This window comes from Antrostomus carolinensis, unplaced genomic scaffold, assembly GCF_000700745.2.
Source record: "Antrostomus carolinensis isolate BGI_N321 unplaced genomic scaffold, ASM70074v2 scaffold22534, whole genome shotgun sequence".
Taxonomy (NCBI): Eukaryota; Metazoa; Chordata; class Aves; order Caprimulgiformes; family Caprimulgidae; genus Antrostomus; species Antrostomus carolinensis.
In genome coordinates, this window is record NW_010308980.1 from 17,758 (window position 1) to 38,214 (window position 20,457).

The 20,457-nt window shown below is 43.9% G+C and overlaps 1 protein-coding gene across 1 annotated transcript in view; it reads right to left on the bottom strand.

The window, feature by feature from the left end:
* Positions 1 to 17,881, bottom strand: part of ARID3B (AT-rich interaction domain 3B) — a 29,196-nt gene extending 11,315 nt beyond the window's left edge. The window contains exons 1-3 of the mRNA XM_010165967.1: positions 17,244 to 17,881; positions 7,645 to 7,716; positions 5,972 to 6,044 (exon numbers count right to left, since the gene is read on the bottom strand). Coding sequence (XP_010164269.1) covers positions 5,972 to 6,044; positions 7,645 to 7,716; positions 17,244 to 17,828 — 730 coding nt within the window. The 5' untranslated portion in view covers positions 17,829 to 17,881. The remainder of the gene's footprint in view (positions 1 to 5,971; positions 6,045 to 7,644; positions 7,717 to 17,243) is intronic.
* Positions 17,882 to 20,457: the final 2,576 nt, after the last annotated feature.

Consider the following 20,457-nt stretch of genomic DNA (forward strand, 5'->3'; position numbering starts at 1 on the left):
GCGGCTGAACCGGGGGCAGCCTACCGGGCATCCAGTGCCCCACTCACACGAGCCAAGGCTCTGGCCACATTAACCATCCCACACAGGGTGCTCCTCCATCCCTGAAACAGAGATCCCAGGAAGATTTGTTCTCTTCTAGCCAGCTCAACTGTTTGGCTGCTACTGGCTCAGCTGGGTCCAATAGATTTGCTATTACAAATTTCTTCCCCAGATGTTGAACCACCATTCAACTGGTGGTGGATTTCCATACGTATGACCTTTGAACCAAATGGACAAACTGTTCTCAAGGAAAAGAGAGGTAAAAATGGAGAAGGCAATGCAGAGAAATGGGAGCAGCTGGGGAAAATAAAGGTGGGTCAGGCAGGCTGCACAAAGTAAAAAAAATTATGGCATTTTTATGCCAAACTTACATCTTTTTTTATCCAACTAGATATCTACAAGGTCATCTCGTCAGTGCCGGACAGCCTCTGGAGTGCAGTAGTTCATTAATCATTTGAAAAACATACTGTCAAATTTAGGAGGGGAGGCCAAGAACACCCAAAGTAAAGTACCACCAATATAAGGAAGAGCTCAAGAGCAGGATTTGTGACACAAACACCAAGTCTTTGAGATGCTGAAGAAACATGTGACAATTTAACATCTCAATTTTCAGGGGAAGTGAGGAAAAAATCCCCTTTGACTCCATCACTCGATCCTGTATACCTGGGATCCAGAGATCCTTGGCTGGCAATGACCAGTGATACCAGTCTGGTATCAGATGAATAAGCCACAGAAAGGTTCATGCAAAGCAACAACCACCAATCATTTCAAATTAATTTCTTTTGTACCCTGTCCAATGCCAACTCAGTTTATAACAAAACACTGAAGCTGCTCGAGCATTCTTCATGCTGGCTAAATTTAAAACAAATTTCCTGCAAGCCAGAACCAAGTCAACTACTATTACTATATTCCCATTAATTACAACTGCAGCTTCCAATATGATTTTTCTTTGGAGCTAAAGCAATAGTCACTCTAAACCACTATTTTTCAGCTACCTAAAACCTAGCGATATTAATTACTTGGTCTGAAAAATTAACTGTGCTGAGTATTTTCCCAGAAAATATTTTTTTAGATCTTTCCAGAGGGACACTTACAGGCTTTTTCCAAATCAGAAAAAAAAAAAAATCTCCTGTTTCCATGACTGGAATGAATATTTTGATTTGTAAAAAAAAACTGAAGGAGGAGAAAGTTTGTTTCTTATTGGAAGGACTTGCTGATAACTGCTTATTTCAAACTGACCCAGATAAACTTCAGAATATCAACTTACATATCTGATTAAGACTCAGTCACCTGCCACCTAAGGCTAATAAGCAAGACACTCCCTGCAAAAAAGATCTCAAGCAGTTTGCTTTGCACCTGTAATGCATTCTCTGTTCCCTGTTCTGAAAGGCTCAAACCACTTAAAGAATACAGAGGAATGGAAACCAGAATTCTCCCTAAAACCTAAGGAAAAGGCATTCTTTCCAACAATTGAAAAGTAAAAGCCTAAAATATTTCACTGACCTGCAGTGCTTACCATTTGCACGAGACACTAGTCACCATTTCCCTGAGCCTGAGTCAGAACAGTTGACCAAAGAGGTTCTTTAAAAGAGATACAAGAGGCAGGGGTATAGTTATGGACAAATCTGAGGGCCTAACGGGGAAGAGGACTTTGCCTGGTGGGTTTGGAGGATCCAGAAGAGACCTTTGCAGCGCTCTTAGTGAGTATTTTCCACTGCAGAACATCATCTGCTATTTGGGGAAGCATTTGCCACAGCTCACTGTTAAGCAGGTAGCATGAGCAAAGGGTGTTGAGAATTTATATCTATTAATGTCTCAGAGAACGACATTGCTTAATTCAGATTCAAAAATATCTCCAGATGATCAAAAGAATAAACCTCTAAAACTGAGTTAGTAGAAGAATGAAGCAGATTCCCTGGACAAACGTTTCATAAACACGACTTGGCCTATGGATAAAAATTCATCAGTAAATGCTTTTGTCAATGCCCTGGATTTGTCGTATTTCCACATCTAAAAATGTGCAGACAGAGCATACAACAGCAGGAAAACATTAAAACCACACGGTCAGACTTACAAAGCCCCTTCTATGTATATACACATAAAAAACCAGAATGGTCAAGCCATCTGGGAAAACCAAGGTCACGCAGAAACCTTGAACAAAATTAGTAGAGCTGTACAATTGGAGACGTTTTATGAGGTCTTCACAAAGGCAGTACTTAAAATGAACAAAACAGCTTCCCTTGAAAGGGAGCCTTTCCTAGTACACCATAGCACACAGTTAGATCTCTTCCCCATCAAACCTTTTATCCAGAGGAATGTCTTGCGCGAACACCACTGATCCTTCCAGGGGATGAAACAGTGCCGCTACTCCTGACCAGCACTAGTGGAATGCAATCACCTATATGCCTTTTATCACACCCAAAAGCCAAAATTTAACTTCACAGTATGTTCACAGGGTGAGAAAGATCTGAAAAGTGGAAGATGTCATCATCTCTAACACCAAATCTGATCTAAGTATGTGAACTTGCCCATCTGGCTACATATATTTCTGTAATAAAATTCTTTTTGGTAATACAAAACATGGAGGAACACAAGATTACCTGGAGTTATTGTAATGGATGCAACTCTAGCCTGGGCACTTGGAAAACTGCTCCTGCCTGCAGCATCCTCAGTGGCAGGCAGAACAAATCCAGCCTCCCTGCCTGCAACACAGTCCACTCCACTAGCAGAGAAGCCTCAGCCCATGCCCTTAAAAATACCCTGAACCATAAACTTGCCCAAAGACAGGCTCCTCAAACAGCAGAAGTCTAAAAATACAGCTTCTGAGAAACCAGACCTCCAGACATCAAGGCTCAACTTGTCAGAAAACATCAGGTCAGCAATGGCAATGGAGAGAAGCCACTGCTGAAGCTGCTTAACATGGCTCAGTCTGAGGAAAAACATTTGGGGTTTGAGATCACGGAGAAGCTGAGAAAGGGGAAGGTGGAAGTGGTAATACAGCAAGCTTGCACCATCTCCACCGAGCTGCATCAGGTCAGGCCTGGTTCGAAGTCAGTCCTGCACACTAATTGCTCTCCCCTCCTCTTCCCATCTGCCCCTTCAATCACAGCCATGGTGGGACCCATTCACCTAAACACATCCAAGGAATAAAACATCCAACAAAGGAAGAGTTACAACTTTCCTCTCATCTCCCTCTTCCATCATTATTGCCACTGAAGGACCATTTTATCACTTGCAGCTGTGGTCATTCAGTGACAACCTGCTGTGTTCAGAGGCAGATGAGACCTGCACACATTTGATCTGCATTAAGCCTGTTTCATGGCCTCACGTTTCTAGGTACATTCCTAACAGCAGCACCAACCAACAAATCTTTTAATCTCTCCAACTACTCAGTAGCTCCTGTGAAATCTCTAATTTATCTTTCACATCAGGCTTTTTTGGTTCAGCATCATTTAGCAATCTGAGCCTCAAATCCATCAGCCCCAAACATCAACCCCCAAACAAGGGCCAGCTTGTTGTCCGGCTCCTCCTGGACAACACCAAAAATCACCATCTTTACACCAGCAATGTTTATTAGCAGAGCTGCTTTCCATTCCCGTCAGACATGAGTTGCAAATTAACCAGCTCTTCACACATACAAGCTAAGAAACACAGCATTTTGCTCTCAGGTGCAATGAGGCCTTGGTTGTATCAATCTTTGGGGGACTCTTTTGGAACAAGGCAGCTGTTCAGCCTTGTTTGGTTTTGGATACTTGTTTGGCATGTAAAGTGAGGGGAGGAGAAATGAAAGCCTGATAACTTTGCTGTAGAAGCTCCTACATTTTTTAAGACCCCAGAATAGGACAGAGTGGGCAAGTCCCTCTGCTTGCTAGAAAACCAAAGCTCTGCTGTAGACAGTGGTGAGGAGAGCAGGCATGGGAAAAAAGTGGGCAGTAGAGCTTCTGAGAAACCATGCCAAGTCCAAAGATCTCCTCTGCAGTAAGACACAACAGCTCAGATTAACAAGAGAAGAGAAGCTGCCTCCCACAGCTCAAGTTATGCTCTTCAGTTCTTCTATCAATCTGAAGAAATTTAGCTCCCCAGAGTCCTTCTGCCTATTTCTTCTGGGGCTGACAAAATATAAAAGCAGCCCACAACTGCCTTGTACCTTGTAATCTACCCAAGTCCCCACAGCAAGGGCAAAAAATTTCCAGCCCCCCTGGCTGTCAGTTCACTGCATCTCTCCCTGCCCTGGTGTTGGGCTCTTGTATTTCACTTTCAGCCTGCTAGCAAGCAAGAAAACAAGGGAGTCTCCAGAAAACAAATACACTTGGAAATGCCCAGATGATTAAAAGCTAAACTCCTACAGCAACCAGCTGGTGACCAGCTCAGCCCCTGCACTGGGAACATGTCAATTATAAATAATTAAAAGGTAAGAGGAAGGAGACACTGAAGTGTTAAGCAGATTTTTCTCTAGGTATCTAGAGGTTTCTATTGCTGCCAATCACACCCTTCAGTTTACTGCCTTGACTGTCAGTTATCCCAGCCCTTACACATGAGCTCAGGTTAACATTTGCAAGTAAATTAATTAAGCCCAGTTATGCCTCTGCACATGAAAGCCAAAAACATCAGCAAAACCCAGCTCTACTTTTTAACCAACTTGGGAAGCATAACCTCAAACTGCTGGAGACTGGAAATTCACAGAGGTCAGCTGTCAGCTCTAGCCATGCCAAGAAATAAAGAGAGAGGTGAAGAGCAACTGCACTAGCTGCGTTTTGGATAGCTCTTCCTCAGCTTGTCATTTAGTCATCCGCAGAGGAGGATGCATCTGAAGATGCCAAGTTCAGAAGACCACTGGAAATGAGACTCCAGCTCCAACCCAGCAATCAGATCATTTTCAAATAGATGAGACTGAGATGTTGCATATTTATATTTTAGTAGACTCTAATGGTACAATATTGCTGGTGACACTAAGCCCCTTCCAAATAAGCAGAAATTGGGAGGGAGCAAAGGGTCCTTTTTATGTCTGCTCTTCACACCTACCTTCAGCAGACTTTTTGGAAACAATTAAAAGCTCTATAGCACAATTTTCATCACAAATATTTTTGCTGGAATCATAGAATCATTTGGTTGGAAAAGACCTTTGAGATCAAGAGTCTGTGTGGCCTGGCATGCTTGGAAGGGTAAAGGAAAAGAGCACCACAAAGGGTTTACCACAAAACCACATATATGTACCTTTTTATTATGAACAGTTTGCAATAAGGGAATTGAACTTTGGCAACTAGGGGAGAGAAAGACTTTTGTGACATCCCAGGTGGGCTACTTCACACACACGTCACAACTCTTTGTAGCAAGGAGAGATGCAAGTTGCTGACACTACAGAGGAATGTAAGAACGTTTCTAAACTGTGTGCTTCTGCACTCAGTTACACAAAATTACTAAATGGAAAGCTGACACTGTGAATCTCCAGGAAAACGTGGCTTGGTGTCTATTTTCCCAGTCCCCAGATTGCATGCCACTACTCTATGTAGACTGTTGAAGGCATTCACACTCGGCTTCCACATGCCATTGAAACTGAACATGAGAAGACGTGCGATCATGCCACCTGAAGGAGAGACCAGAGAATCTCCAGTGGTACTCAGACTTATTTCAAAAATCCTTGGGGAACCAGGCTTCTTGGGCTCTTCAGTGCCTGGACAATGTGAGTATTAGGTAGGAGTAAGCGTAGAAAAATAGTGTCTGTGAAAATAAGTTACAGGGCAGAGGAGTTCTTTCCTACTGAGCTCCTTATCTCCCAAGGCAAACATCTCGGGTCTTACTACTGCTCTTTCACCTGATCCACAAGTTCAAGGGCTGGATTTGTTCTTTCAAACTCAGAAGGGAAGAATTCAAACTCCAGCAACACCCCTCTGCCCTATTTTACCTTACCAAGTTTAAACAAATGCTCACTCACCCCTCTTCTGCATGAAGATGAAGAGGTCATCCAGGAACTCCTTCCGTTCAGGGTCACTATCCAGTTCATAGAGCTGGGGGGTGGAAATAAAAATTAAGGCACCATCCACAACAAGACAGAAAATAAAGTGATATTAGCTTCTTGCTCTGGGTGGTCTGGTGTTGTAGGGGGTGGGAAGAAACGCAGCCACAGGCAAAGAGGCAAACCAAGGAGAGACTCCTAAGCAACTCAGTGGACAAGGCTACAGTAATAGTTTGAGGACCCTCTTTACAGCTTCTCTTGCTTAGCCCCTCCATCACTCCTCCAGGCACAGTACAGACTGGCACCTTGAAGAGAACAGGATTCAACTCTGTCAACAGCACTGAGGCACAAAGGGGGGAGAAACTATTAAGACAAGCTGGAAAGAAAAGTGAAACAACCAAAAGGAAAGTGACAGTGGTTCAGGGAAGATTAGTAGTTTGTACCTTTGAGGTACCAGGGAGGTAAACTTCTCTGCAGCTTCTCCTAGCCTCATCATTCCCTCATTTAAGGACTGTCACATAAGTGACAAACTCCAAGTCCCTTGAAGGAGGAGATGAAAGGACAGAGCTTTCCTGTAACTACTAACGCCTGGCAGGAAAGCCTCCTCTAAGTAAATCAAAAAGTCTTGAAATATCTCAGAAACCAGCCTCAAACAAATTTTCTGCAGAAATCATTTTATCAAAAGGTTTTAAAGAACAATGATTTAAAGCAAAGTTCCACAGGCAGCTGATTCCAAAGGAGAGGCACTGTATGCTAGCACGATCCACTATTTTTCAGAAGGGACAGGCACGAGTGTCATCTTACAACTACCACTTGAACAGAAAAATCTAATTTTCACCTATTAAGAATCGTGTGAGGCCACAAAGTGACAGGTTGAAAGGGCTGAAGTCAGTCTCTCATTGAGATACAGGAGGATATAGAGTAAGACAGAAGACAACACCACACATGAAACAGAATTTAATTCCTCCTCTTGTTTGCATTGAAGAGAACTTCTGCATCACTTCAGGGAATTTTTTGCTGGTGGTATCTACTCGTGCAGAGCAGCTCAATGGAAAAGCAAAGTCACTGGGAAAGATGTATTTCATCCTTTCTGTAGGTGCTGCCAGCTACTTGGCATTCATCTAGTCCAAAAGAAGAGGGGCTTTTTGGGCTCATTTCCTGTGAAGCTCTGTGCTTTCTCACACACTGAGCTCTGGGAAGAAAACACAGCAATGTATTTGCAGAGCAATTAGCTGCATCCTTTCAGAAAGAGCCAGTTTAGTTTAAAATGAATTCCTCTAGCTGATGTGACACAGGGCTGCCACATTCAGACCTATAACCGCAGTGCTAATCAGTTTCAAGAAACAAAATACTCTTCTCCCAGGTGGAGAAAGTATGGATTAAGATTTTAAACTTCAGAAGTCTGGTTATGAAGTCTTAGTTAAAACTATATTTCAGAGACCAAAGGCAACAAAACAGCCCAGGTTTGGGCGATATATAAACAACAAAAATATCAGGTTTCTAGGCAGAAGGCTTCAGGACAAAGCAGTTTTCTTACAAATTCACTACAGAGGAACAGTGAGGGCTCAGTATTCACCCTGTCACAGATCAGGGCAAGGATTCCCCAAAGTCACCCGCTCCCCATTCCCCCAAATCCCTGTGATCAGACCAACCTTGGCAAAGTCTCGTGAAATTTCTCTTCCTCGGCATCCATCACCTTCATCGCTCCAGGTCACGTTGCCGTTCTAGGGAGAGAAAAATTAAAGGGTGAACATACCGTCAGGGAAAGGGTTTGTGCACTATTCCAGAAAGCTTGCAAATGTGCATTTTTGGACAGAAACACTTACAAAAGCAGCCGCTGGCTTAGACCAAAGAGACAGGGACATTTGTGCCCTTGTTACAGCATACTTTCCTGGAATCTCTGACACTCAGCTCAAAATGGGAAGTGGCATTTCACCTTCCAGGCAACTACTGAAGGTAGGGGAAGTTTTTCAGCTCTAAGATTTTTTTTCTCTCGCAGAAACATATCTCAAAAAAGTTGTCCTGACACCAGGGAAATCCATTCTAAATGAAAGTCCTTAACACCTTCAACAGCTGCCTTCCCTCAGTCTGCTAACCAGAAGTATGCTAACCCTTCCATAGCAGGTGCTTTGCTGTAATGAGGTCCAACACCTAAATTGAGAAGTGCTGCTTTTGCTCTCCACATCCATCTTTTTACCAAGCTCACATCCTAAAGCCCCTAGAGAAAAACGCAGGTGTTACCTAGTTATCCTTTCTTTCTGTTTGCCAAGTGACAAACTGCTCCCCTTCCTGCTTGGAAATGCCCTTCTGTCCTCCCCCAGCTTGCCTACAAAACCAGAGTATACTGAGGAAAGAGGGAAATAATCCCACTGGAACACTTCTTGCCAACCCAGAAGCCTTATTCCTGGAAGCTACTGGATGTGGATTTTTCCTGCAGAAATGGAAAGCTGAGCTTTGCTGGATTAAGGTTCATTCTTCTTAGGCATTAAAAGGATTATTCTAGTTAGGCCTATTGGACTTGGTAAATCATCACCCTGAAATGACCACCAGGGCTGGAAACCAGCAGAGGCATCCTCTGCCTGTATGGCAGGACCGAAACCAGAAGAATGATCCTGCAAAACTGTTCAAGCAGCTTTAAACCATAAAATTCATAAAGCTCCAGTACAGCAAATGCTCCTGAGCCACTCAAGGAAAGAAAACAGCCAAATGCACCTGGCAAGGTAGCTTGGACTACCCTGTCCCGATACACACACAGCATCCTAGAAGAGCACTGAAGATAGCACGAGGTTTCAGCACTAAAAAAGAAAGCATGTGAATTAGAGAGGTGGTCCATATCTGAAATCTTGCAGTCATCTGGTTGTGACACATACATTGAATTAGAAAGATGAAGAGCTCTTGTCTAGGCCAGGCAAAGCTACATTTCCCCCTTTAAAAAACACTGCAGTGAGCTTCCCTAATGACCGCTGATTTAGTTTGAGCCAGTAATTCCTAAAAAGTCAATTATCCAGTGAGTCCCATCAACTGAAAGATATTTAATGGGGGATTATTGCCACTTCTGTTACATCAGCTGTTTATTACAGCAGATCAATTCCCAGCCCTCTCTAGGAAGAGATCTGAAGACCAGTTTTGTTCACAGGAGGATTCATCTGGATGTCCTTTGCTAGCAGAGATTAAAAACACCCTTTTTTTGCTAATTACAGTAATATCCAGCTGCTCCTAAAACCCCACTGATTGTTAACTCAGATCAACAAACCTATGTGAACGGTTTGAGTAAGAGACAAACCAGTCTCTTCAGCTACTTCCCATTCTCAACTTTACATCCTCCAAGGCAAAATGATTTGTAGAGGGCTGAGCTGCTCTCTTCCCCCAGTCTGTACTTGGTTATAAATCTAGAGAGTAAACCTGCTCATGGTGTTAAACTGGGTGCTCCAAGAAGCAAATCACTTACTTTCATCGGGAACTTTGATCACGCTGAGAGCTTATTCCACTACATTTGAGGACATGGAAAAGAAAGAGAAGACGACTTAAAGGAGACAATTCTCTACTGCGAGTGGGTTGGAACTCCATAAAATTTCCAGGAACAAAACTTTCCATGGGATTAAAGACTCTTTAAAAGTTATTTTACTTTTTTTTTTTTAAATTTGGAAAAAAAGGCTAATTAAAAAAACAGACAAGATTAAGGTTTGATACAGTGAATAAGTAGAATATATGCACCCTACTTCCTGTATGTACATCCTGAGATAGTCAAGAGCACAGAAGTAATGCTCCTCAACACCTCATGAGTGAAAAGGAGCTTAAAGCTAGCTAAAGCCATCAGTGTTTTGCCATATGTCCAGAAAATTGGCAGAGGTGGATATCACCTGATGTGACACGGAGTGATCTGAGGTAAGAGACAGTGGACAGTACCAGCATTTCCTCCTGGGATAGCTGGAAAGGTTTAAAGCCAGTTACCACTCCCCGTGTTAAGCTCTCAGCAGAGATAAGGAGAGCGCTTCTCATCCACCTCGGTGCAAGCACCAGCCGCCACCGTGTAAATCAGCAAGGCTGCGCTGAAACCACACGCGGGCTGCCAGCTCCAGCAGATGAGGACTTGTCTCCTCAGTCACTCCACCCGCTCCTGAAGTGCTTCTGGGACTGTGGCCCTGGGGATCTGCACAGCCAGGAGGTGAAAAGCACGTCACCTCAGGCTAGGTTGCTTTTATTACAGGCTAGAAATCTTTTTCAGTGCTACTGGTCCCACTTCTCTCTGCGGAGTGGAGATGTGAGGACAGAGCACAGGTTTGTTTTTGGTAGCGGAGTTAGCAAAGTCTCAGGCTAGCATGAAATGTCAGCTCAGCAGCCAGGGAATAAAGCCTTATTTATTCAGAGAAGAGAAATGCAAGCACCAAGAGGCACCTTCCCAGGCCTCAGCTTTGATCTTGAGGGACTATTCTACTCACCAAAATCTTTGGGTCCATGCTAAGGCTTACAACCAAAGATAGCCAATATTGGCAGCACTCAGAGCAGTGACCTGAGCACAGCGGGAACAAGTAACTCGGTAAAGAGCCCCACAAAGCTACTCAAGCAAGAAGTGTTCCATATGCAGAATAAACTACATCTTGCACAGCAAGAGAGCTCAGCAGCTTTGGTATCAAGCTTCCTTTCTATTCCTCCTAGGAAAACAAAGTTACCCTCTGCTGAGAAGCCCTCCTCTGTATGAAGAGCAGGAACCTGAGAAATCAATATATCCTCACAAGTCATTAAAAGACCTTTGTATAAGTCAGGCAATAGGAGCAGGAAGGAAAAAACACTGTTTGGAGTGGCAGGACATTCTCTGGGGAGAGTCTTGCCTCTCCCTCCACCCCATTTGTATCAAGGGAATTTGCTGCTGTTTGACAAACAGCCCTTGTGATACCACAGACAATTTATCTGGTTTCTTGCAGAAAAGGTGGTAGAAGTGGCACTGGCTGAGCTTGAGCCCCTGATGCAAAGCATGAGAGGGAAGGCAGAGGTGTTGGGAAGAGCTGGCCACCTTTGTGAGCTGCTGCAGACATCACAGAGGCCATCAGAGTCCCCCCTGGACCACCCCCTTCCCAAGAGGCTGCGAGCCTGGCTTCAGAAGCAATTATATCTGGAGCTATTTTAGGATTAGGTTAGGGAACCACCTGGAATATCTTATTAGAGGGAAGCTCAGATGTCCAGAGTAATTTTGGTTTCCAATCCCACATTGAAAAGCCAGAGTTAACCCTGAGTTGCCAAGCAGACAGAAAAAGAGACGACAAACACTTTCCTGCTTTGTCCAGCCCATTCTTTTGAGGACAAAACCCCTCACAAACAAGCAGCCTCAACCCCTGCCTGCAGGATACTCACCTCAAATATCACCATCTCACATGTCTAGCCCTCCCAGAGACTACAGAAATAATAAAAACTCTGTGCTCAATAAAAAAGTGAAGTATTAAGGCAAACAGAACAGCAGCTCAGTCTCCTTCTCCAGTTGAGCGTGCACAAACTGCAGTCAGTGTGCAAACTGGGACATTGATGAGAGACTGGAAATGCTCCTTTTCCAGGTCATTCCCTTCTCCCCTACCCCAGTTTTACACAGCTATTTGAGAAGGGCTCAGCTAAAACCTGATGAGGTTTTACCAGACTACAAAGTTGTATTCAAATGACAAACTCAGCCGGAGTGAACTCCTTGAAGCTTTAACACATAAAAGAAAAGAGGGAAAAACTTCTTGGTATAAAACTCAATCATTCTGCACCTCCCTACTGCAGACCTGCAATTCTGGCAGAGGTTTTAGGCCAGAAATCTGCTGAAATATCCACTTAGGGACTAGGCTAAGTGTTGTCGTGAAAAAGAAAGCCCCTCCCCTACCCCATGGGTTAACTGAAAGCACTGAGTCAATGAGAAGGTACAGGGGCAGCAATTTCAGGATTATCAGAGAATCCACAGAAATTCCTTTTGTGGGTAGAGTTAAGCCTTAGGAAGTGAAACAGATGCTATTATAAAGAAAACTGTTGTACTACAAAACGCTGATAAGATCAGGACTACTGCCCTGAGCTGCAAGTTCTCAAGCATGGAGAACCAAGTTATAATTACTGCGTGCACAAGCTGCCTGGTAAAGCTCTGCTGAAATTGGAATAAACCCTTCCCCGTCTTACTAATAACAGAGCTCAATTCAATATCTACAGCTTCAAAGATAGGGTTTGAAAACATTTTAGTGATTTCAGGAATGGTGGGGAGGATAGGAAAGAAAAGAAAAAGAATGGACTGAAGTTAACAGATTAATTACCCTGTTTTATTAAGTTTCTTTTATGCGCTCCCATGACCTAGTGACTGCAGTACCAACACAATTCTTTGCAAAACAGGAATCTGTTTCCTTATCCTTAAGGAAAAGTTGGACTCTGTGAATGGCTCCTATTCAGAAATACTCAGAGGAATTAACTAAAATGTAAGTGACAAGAAGATTTGTTCAGTGCTATATGGCTGTGGGAAAAGAAATTCTCACTGCCACAGAGTCTTAGATTTACCCTGAAGTGAGAAAAACAGAAGTGTAAGAATACAACACATCCAAGCTCTTTCCACCTACTGTGTAGCTAGAAGTTCTATAAATTGGCACCGAAGGAGACGAGCTGCAACTATTCCTAAAGATAAATATAGCGCCCGAACCAATCCTAAAATGAGCCATATCTTCCCCAGGATATAAATGAGCTCCTCACTCCAGGCTATAAATGAGCTCCTCGCTCTGCTCCTTTACTCTGCCTCCAGATATAGCACAGTCGCAGCCACAGAGCATAACCTTGACGAAGCCTTTGGAATTGCTCCTTGAGATGAAGATCTGGGGGAATTCCCTGACGTCTAATACAAGCTGTTTGTAGGCTGCTGTCTACAGTCATTATAAAAAACAGTTTCTTAGCTCTCCTATCCCTGAAATTATTTGGTATATTAAACAAAAAGGTGACTTTGTTACCAAGATCCTGCTCTGCTCCAACATACCCATATGAACACCAACTGAGGTGCTATAGCAGAAGCAGACTGTCACAGGGATGAAGACTTCATCAAACCAAACCCAAACCACAAATTTCAGGAAAGCAGCCATTGGCAATTTAAGAATTAAAATCTGTTCTTATGGAAGACAGCTTTCAGTAAAAGAGAAACCATATATCTAGTATCAGCTATTGACAAAGAATTCTTCTCCAATTACACCATAAAAAGAGAAATACCCAGTGACCCACATAAAGAATTAAAAATCCAACCCTTGAATTGGGCCCTGGACATCTGAAACTGCAAGAAGGCAAAAAAGGCACCATGTGAAATGCAACTTTTTTATTCCTGGGATCTTCACCCCCTGTAGATTAATGAATATCTCCTGAGCAATACCTCAACACACATAACACTTGAGGCACATACTTAAGGTTATGGAATCTCAGCCACTCATTCCTAGACCCTAGAGCAAAAGAAAAGTAATTATTTTAAGCTGACTTATCTTAATAAACACCATGACCTTTGTAAAAGTTCAGGTCAGGATTTTCAGGAGGGACTAGTGATTTCTGAGAATCTAACATGAGACATCCCAAAAACCAGACCACAAACCACTCTCTGAAAGTCAGACAGCTGCTTTATGTAGACTTACCTTGCTGCATTTAAGAAGGCATTAAGTATCAGATGATGCCTGAAAACCTTGGCTTTATCTTTACATTCCACGAAGGAATACACATACTAATGTGCGTGCTGTAGTAACAGCTGGAACCAAATTGCTCACACCAGTGCTGTGCACCAGCCTCGAGTGGAAAAGGAGTGAGCAGCACCAGTGAGATGGTGGCTGTGGCCCTGCCTGTCCTACAACAGCTCTTCCTGGTAACTAGAGACATTGCCAAGGAATGAGAAAACCCACGGGACAAAGACCTGCACCCAACCATCTGCTAAAAGCAACATTTCCACCCGTGGAATTAAAAGCTCATTTTTCTTCCAAGACAGGCAGCCCACAACGCCCTTTTTGAGGACGGCTGTGGGAGCTGTGATGGATTTGCAGGGGATTCCAGCGAGCCCGAGCAGCAAGCTGAGCACACACCCACCCAGCTCTTCTTTCGGGACTGCAACTCCTCGACAAGCAACTCCACTCCCTTGTTTTGTGCTGACAGGATTCCCACCGCCCCTGTGTCATAAGCTGAGCCAGCTCTTTTGTCTGCTGGCTTGTTCTACAATTATTTACTTGGCTGTCCAGGACTGAACAGAACAGGGCTTCGTCTTGCTGGTAGTTTTCATCTTTCTGCCATCTTCATGCCACATACCCTCCAGGTAACCCTAGCCTTACACTTTCAAGATACATTTTTCTCCAAGGGGGTCACAATTCACACTTGAAAGAAGAAACAGAAGTCACTTTCCCCCCCCTCCTCTTCCACAAGCAACAGCCATTACGCATACCACAAATACTCCCAGAGCAGAGCTGGCTGGGAGCAGTGTACACTGACTGGTTATTAGCCTCCATCTCAACAGAAGCTAAAAAAAGGTTAAGTTCAGGAATCATTTTGAAACAAACTGGAGAACACAGGCACTTCTGCATTTCATTCTAGTTTTTTTAATCCATTTTAGGCAAATACAGAAGAAAAAGCCCTGTATCTATAAGGCATGCATTTGAAGTGAAAAAATTCAAGCTGGGCTTGCATGGGGCAGCATGCTACCATTTAGCACACAGAATTATGTAGACAGTCCACAGCCGCACACACATTTTCCCCCTTTGCTGTCACACCAGCTAACAGTTCCTGTTTGCCCCCCCCGTTTATTCCTACCTCCATGCAGCCCCCGCTCCTCAGCTCTGAGCTGGTATACCACAGTTAAATTTTTACTCCCTGGTATGCAGACTCCCCTGGTGAATGCAAACAAGTTGATCTGCAATATTTACCCTCCTCAAGGTGAATATACTGCACCGGCATCACTAACATCGGGCACCTCGATGTGGCCTTTTGAGCACACTGTAGTGCCTCGATAACATCGTTCACGAGGATGATTACAAATATAAGCTGTGCCTTGCTGGGGCAGAGCATCTAGCACAGCGCTCTCTTCAATGACAGTACCAGGAGACAGTATTTTGGGATAACATGTGAACCTGCCCACTTTCTGCCATACTTTCCCACCATCCAAAACTGCTGTAGCACAACACACCCCTGATATTCCTTTAGAATCCATTCCTTAACTTGAATTTCTCCAATTCCTTCCTTTGCTGCTGTACTGTTTGCCTCTCCAGCAGTGAAAGGGATTACTTTAACACAGCAGCAAGGTTTTTCTTTTAGTCTTGCTAAAAAAAAAAAAAGCAGTGAAGCTTTGTGCACTTTGGCTTCCAGAATAAGTTGGCCTGACATCAGACTAAGATGCAGTCTACTACCAAAATACTTGATTTCTGCTGAAATGGGCCAAAGTAACTACATCAGTATTAGTGCACAGTATGCCAACTGCAAAACAGCATTTTTCTGGCTATTCCACATCAGCTAAGACCAGATCTGTCTTGCTTATGATCATGTGTCTCCCCAGAACAGGGCAAATGACCTAGGAATCAAGCTTATTAATTCAGTAAGATGCACAGGACTCTCACAAGCTAAGCAAGTATTGCAACGAAGCACAATGATGTACTTGTTAGCACCGGCCAAGCTGGAAATAAAAACCACCAAAGACTAATGCTAAATTTTTTGGGTTTTTTTTCAGAAAGTGATCCCCTAACACCAGAGTACGACATTCTCTTCTCCGCCCAGAGACCTGAAAGAGGAAGTTTTCCCCCAGTCACTCTGATCGAGTAAATTCTGAAGCAATTTCTTTAGCGACCGTCCCCTGACCGACATACCCACCCCATTTCCAAAAAATTCCCTACAGCAGCTTGAGCAACTCCTTTTTCAACCCCAACCCATCTAGAGAAGCAAGCGCAGAGAAAACATAGCAGCAACTGGTTGCCTGTTGCATTCCCTGCATCAGGGCTGCTTCACCAGCACATTTTATAGCAGCAATAGTCACAAACAGCTTCACCTGGCAATTTAGAGGAGTTCCTGCCATGTGTATTGGTGTAGAAACACCAAACTGGTACAGTTGTGCAGGAGCACCTGAGTAGGAACCTAAAGGCCACACTAAATGGAATGAGAAAAGAAAAAGTTTGCTGAGCTTTGACAGGTTCTCCTCAAACTGCTGCCTGTGACAGTATAAAACAAATGATTTCATGCATGCACCCAACAGCTAAGGGGAGAGACTGCCCTGAGTGCCCACAGCAAATTTTCAAACACCTACAATTCACCAGCCACCATGAAGCAGCTCCAGCTTTCTTACTTCATAGGGTTTGCAGGAGGGAAGGAAAAAAATCTGGGTTTTTTTTCCATACAAAGTTTCTTAGCTCAAATAACTATCTTAAGCAAAGCCTAAACCTCTTCACACATCACATCTGTAGAAAAGGACATTTAACTCCAACTTTTTTCCTTATTTCAATTGTGCAGTCCTTTGTCTCAATTTCAATACATGTAAATGTCTTTGAAAGTCTGCTCAAGTTGGCTCTGTAAGCAAACAGCACCCAAGCGCTACATTAACTGAAATACCCACTTCCAACAGAGAAAAGAATTCTCGATCCTCTGGCATTTATCTACAAGGAGTAGTATTTCTTCATTTAAACACAGAATTAACTTCCTAGCAAAGCCAGGCAGCAGCAAGTTAGCTCCTTCCTTCCCACACATGAAATATAAAGCGGCTCTGCTTACTCACAGGATCAGCGGCAGGACATGCGCTCTCCCCTGCCTGCCCACAAAATCCAAAGCTGCTGCATCCTGGAGGTCTAACACAAAGGAGTTATAGATGTCATATGTGAAATAACTCGAGTGAGTCATTAGCAGGCAAGCGTCTGCACCAAAAATAAATTTAACACCAGTCTGTTCCATTCCGAATGGCACACCAGTGAGACAGAAGATAAATGAGCCAACGATCAAACCTCTACTTCTCTATAAAGGTTCTTACAGATTGGGGTTTCTAGATTATTCGCTGGAAATCTGTATCTGTGAAGCAATTCAAGTTCTTCTGAAATGTCTTTATAAAAGAATAGACCTGGGAAAGCACACCAGGGAAGCATTGCTCTGCACACGCCCAGTTCTTCCACTCTTTTCAAAGCACTTGTAAACAGCCAGCACTTGTAACAAGACACTGGGCTAAAGAAATTCTCTGTCTGGCTGAATATGGTCATTGTGATTCAGAAGGAAGTTATGTAGAAGAATATATACAGAAGTTATAAAGAAGAATGTTAACACTGACCTGTTTGAGCTGCTCCTCCAACCGCCAGTTCTGGCGTCCAGACGGGGAACCTGAATACGGTTGCTTAGTAGTGTCTTTACCCTGTTCTTCTTTGCCTTGCTGTCCCCGTTGGTGCCCCGACGCTGGAAGAGTATTAGAGGTAGAGGCTACTCTTTGGTTGTGATGAGCAACTTTGGGAGCATGAAAATATTTCAGAGCAGAGCAGGTTTCTTTTCCAGTTACACCAGTGCCATCCTCAAGACCTCCGCCTTCCAAACCCCCTTCTTCTTCCTCCTCATCATCATCTTCCTCCTCTTCTTCATCCTCCTCTTCCTCTTCTGGCTCTGAATTCATGCTGCTCTGATCAAAAGCCCGCGTAGCTCCGGCTGCAGGTGGGCCTCTGGCCAAGGGACCAACAGCAGAGCCGCCTGAAGCCCTGCCAGATGTGGCAGCTAGGACAGCCTGCTGCACAGCCAGCTGTTGAGTGTAGAGCAGCTGGGCTTCTCTCATCTGCCTCTGCTGTCTCTCCCTGGAATCCATCTGCAGAGGCGTTTGCTGCTTCTGCTGCTGCTTCTGCAGCTGCTCAACCACAGCTTCCAGCTTCATCCCGCAGTTTGCATGGCTGGGAAAAAGAGGGGGGGTGTTTTTGACTTTATCTGGTAGGGTTCAAGCCCCGACCTTGGGAGATTGGCAGAATCTGAAAGATAGACAAATATTTGTCTGTATGAATATAAAATGCTTTCATCTTTTCCCCAGGAAGAGGATAAATAGAGTGCAAAGCCAATACTCTTTCCTGTGCAGGAGACCGTGAAACAATCAGCTTCATGTTTAACAGCCTCAGGCTCAAACTTGCATTCAATTTTCAGACTGTTTAATTGTATTTTCAAGCTGAACACATTTGCTATAACCTCAGTTTCATGTACCCCAAAGACAGCAGCTGAAATGCTTTTGTCCACTGTCCCAGCACTTAATTTTCTTTTTTTGTCACAATCCTTCCATGCTTCCTAAAGAATTACTTTTGAAATGTTAGGTTTAACTCGTGCTTCTGAAAACACTACCTTAAAAGGAGATAGCCAGGATGATAAGCTCAACCATAATTCTATTAAAAAATGGTCAGGAATTTATCGCACAACAGTTAGCTTTCAATTCTTTTATGCTTTAATTACTAAATTATTTATACTTTATACATCTTTCTTAAAAAAACAACTATATTTAGCCATTATTTTGCCAAGGAGAACAAGATAAGAGCAGAGCTAAGACCACTGTAGCCTGAAACAGACTGCTGAGCACTGAGCAGCTCCTGCCTCCGGTTCCCAGAGCTGCCAGCGCATCTCAAGCCCCGGCCGTGGCCTCCCTTCAATTTTCCCAGCCGAAGGACCCGAGAGTTTTCCTAACTCTCCATTTTGACCCACAGCAAGCCCATGCTGAGCCAGCACTAAACTCCTCTTGAGCAAAGACCAACAGGGCAGTCTGCAGCTGGAAACGCAGGACAGATCTACAGTAAATCCTAGAAAGACGACTATGCCTTTAATCCCCAACCATTAAAACCAGCATGTGTATTTTGGACTGTGTGTCACAAACTGGACCTGCTGACAAAGACTGTCCTTCTCAGCTTTTTTTTTAATGTAAAAAAATGTTTAAGCAGATCTCACTTGCTGCTCTTCAAGGTTCACTGATATTAAAATACAGTCAGCTTAGAGAAACAAAGGAAAGGCCAACTACAAACAAGCTAAGGAGTCTCCTGGCCACCTCCCACCGCCCTGTTTACAACCAGCACTGTGCTATTCAAGCCACTTACTTCAAAAAAGACACTATTTTGCTAACATACATTTTCAAAACAAACACAGTTCTGTCCTAGAACAACAAATAACCTACCAGATACCAGTGTTAAAAGGGAAAGACAACTTCCAGTATCACTAGTGCAACTCCAAGTCTTCCTCTAAGGTGGTCAGACTGCATCTTCCTACAAAGTGCCTACAAGCTCCAGTGCCCGACTTATTTTCCTTCTGCAAACTCTTCCCCGTGCTCAATAACAGCCCACCACCAAAATGAAAGGCCTGGCTGATGCATTTGCATTTTTATCTAGCAGACAGCGGCGCTTTAGCTTGCAAATGAAACAATATAAAGTGGATTAGTGGTTTGAATGTCAGGAGCAATAATGCATTACCTGCCAGCTGAAAAGAGTCTTAGGTTGAGTTTGGGAAGGCACAATACACCATCTGGCCGAGCTCTACACACACACACACACACACACTCCTTCAGTAAAGCAAGAATCAACTAGAATTTTTTTTGTTGTTGTTGCAATAGCAACCATAAACCAAGCTGGGTGTTTGAGAACCTTCACCCCACACCTTGCTGAATATTGTTGCACCTGAGACAGGGTGAAGGCGTCACCACTCCTGCCAGGGGTGACATTCAGCAGGGCATGCAGTTAATACACGCCTCAGGTACGCTAACAATAATAAATGACCTGATACTCAGTTAACACGCCGAGCAAACACACCCTGGTATGCAGCACCCGTGTATTTCCCAGAGTTCAGGCGTGTGACAGGATTTATGTGTGGCTGACGAGGGTTTTCATCGGAGAACCTCCAAAAAAGATGCATTTTGGTTACAGCAAACACCCTCAGCCAAGTATCGATGTTATTGTGGAGATGCAGCCAAGTTTACAGGGAGTTGTAAGTGAACAAGGTGATGCACTGCTGCCAGTTAAGTCACAATATCAGGACAGAGTTTAAGAGAAGCTACAACTCGACTAAGGACATTAAACCACCCGTTTTAACATCCATTTTGCCCCTCAGCAGGGATATTTGCTTACTTTTTGTGGCTCTCCCCACTAAGGTGGCAAAAGGATTGTTTAACCTTCAGGTCCTCACGCACCAGCCTTTAGGTGGCTTTTAATCCCCGGGAGAGCAGCTGAATTAAAAAGCCTCTCAATTTTAATAGTTAACTGGCTCTGTTTGCAGTGTGATGGGGAAGACGCCTGCCTCCACCCCAACGGCGCTTAGAAAGAGCTTTGCCAAGTGGAAACCATCTGAAAGAGTTAAAACCTGCGACGAGCCGCCGAGACCAATCTGTCCCAGCCCCGATGAAGGGAGAGGTCTCCCGGGGCGGTAAACAACTCCATCAACACCCCCTCTCTCCCCTCCGGCACGGTTTTACCGGAGACCTCCCGTTCCATAACCACTACTAAACCACTAACTCACCCAAAATGGGACCCACCTGAGGTTGTACC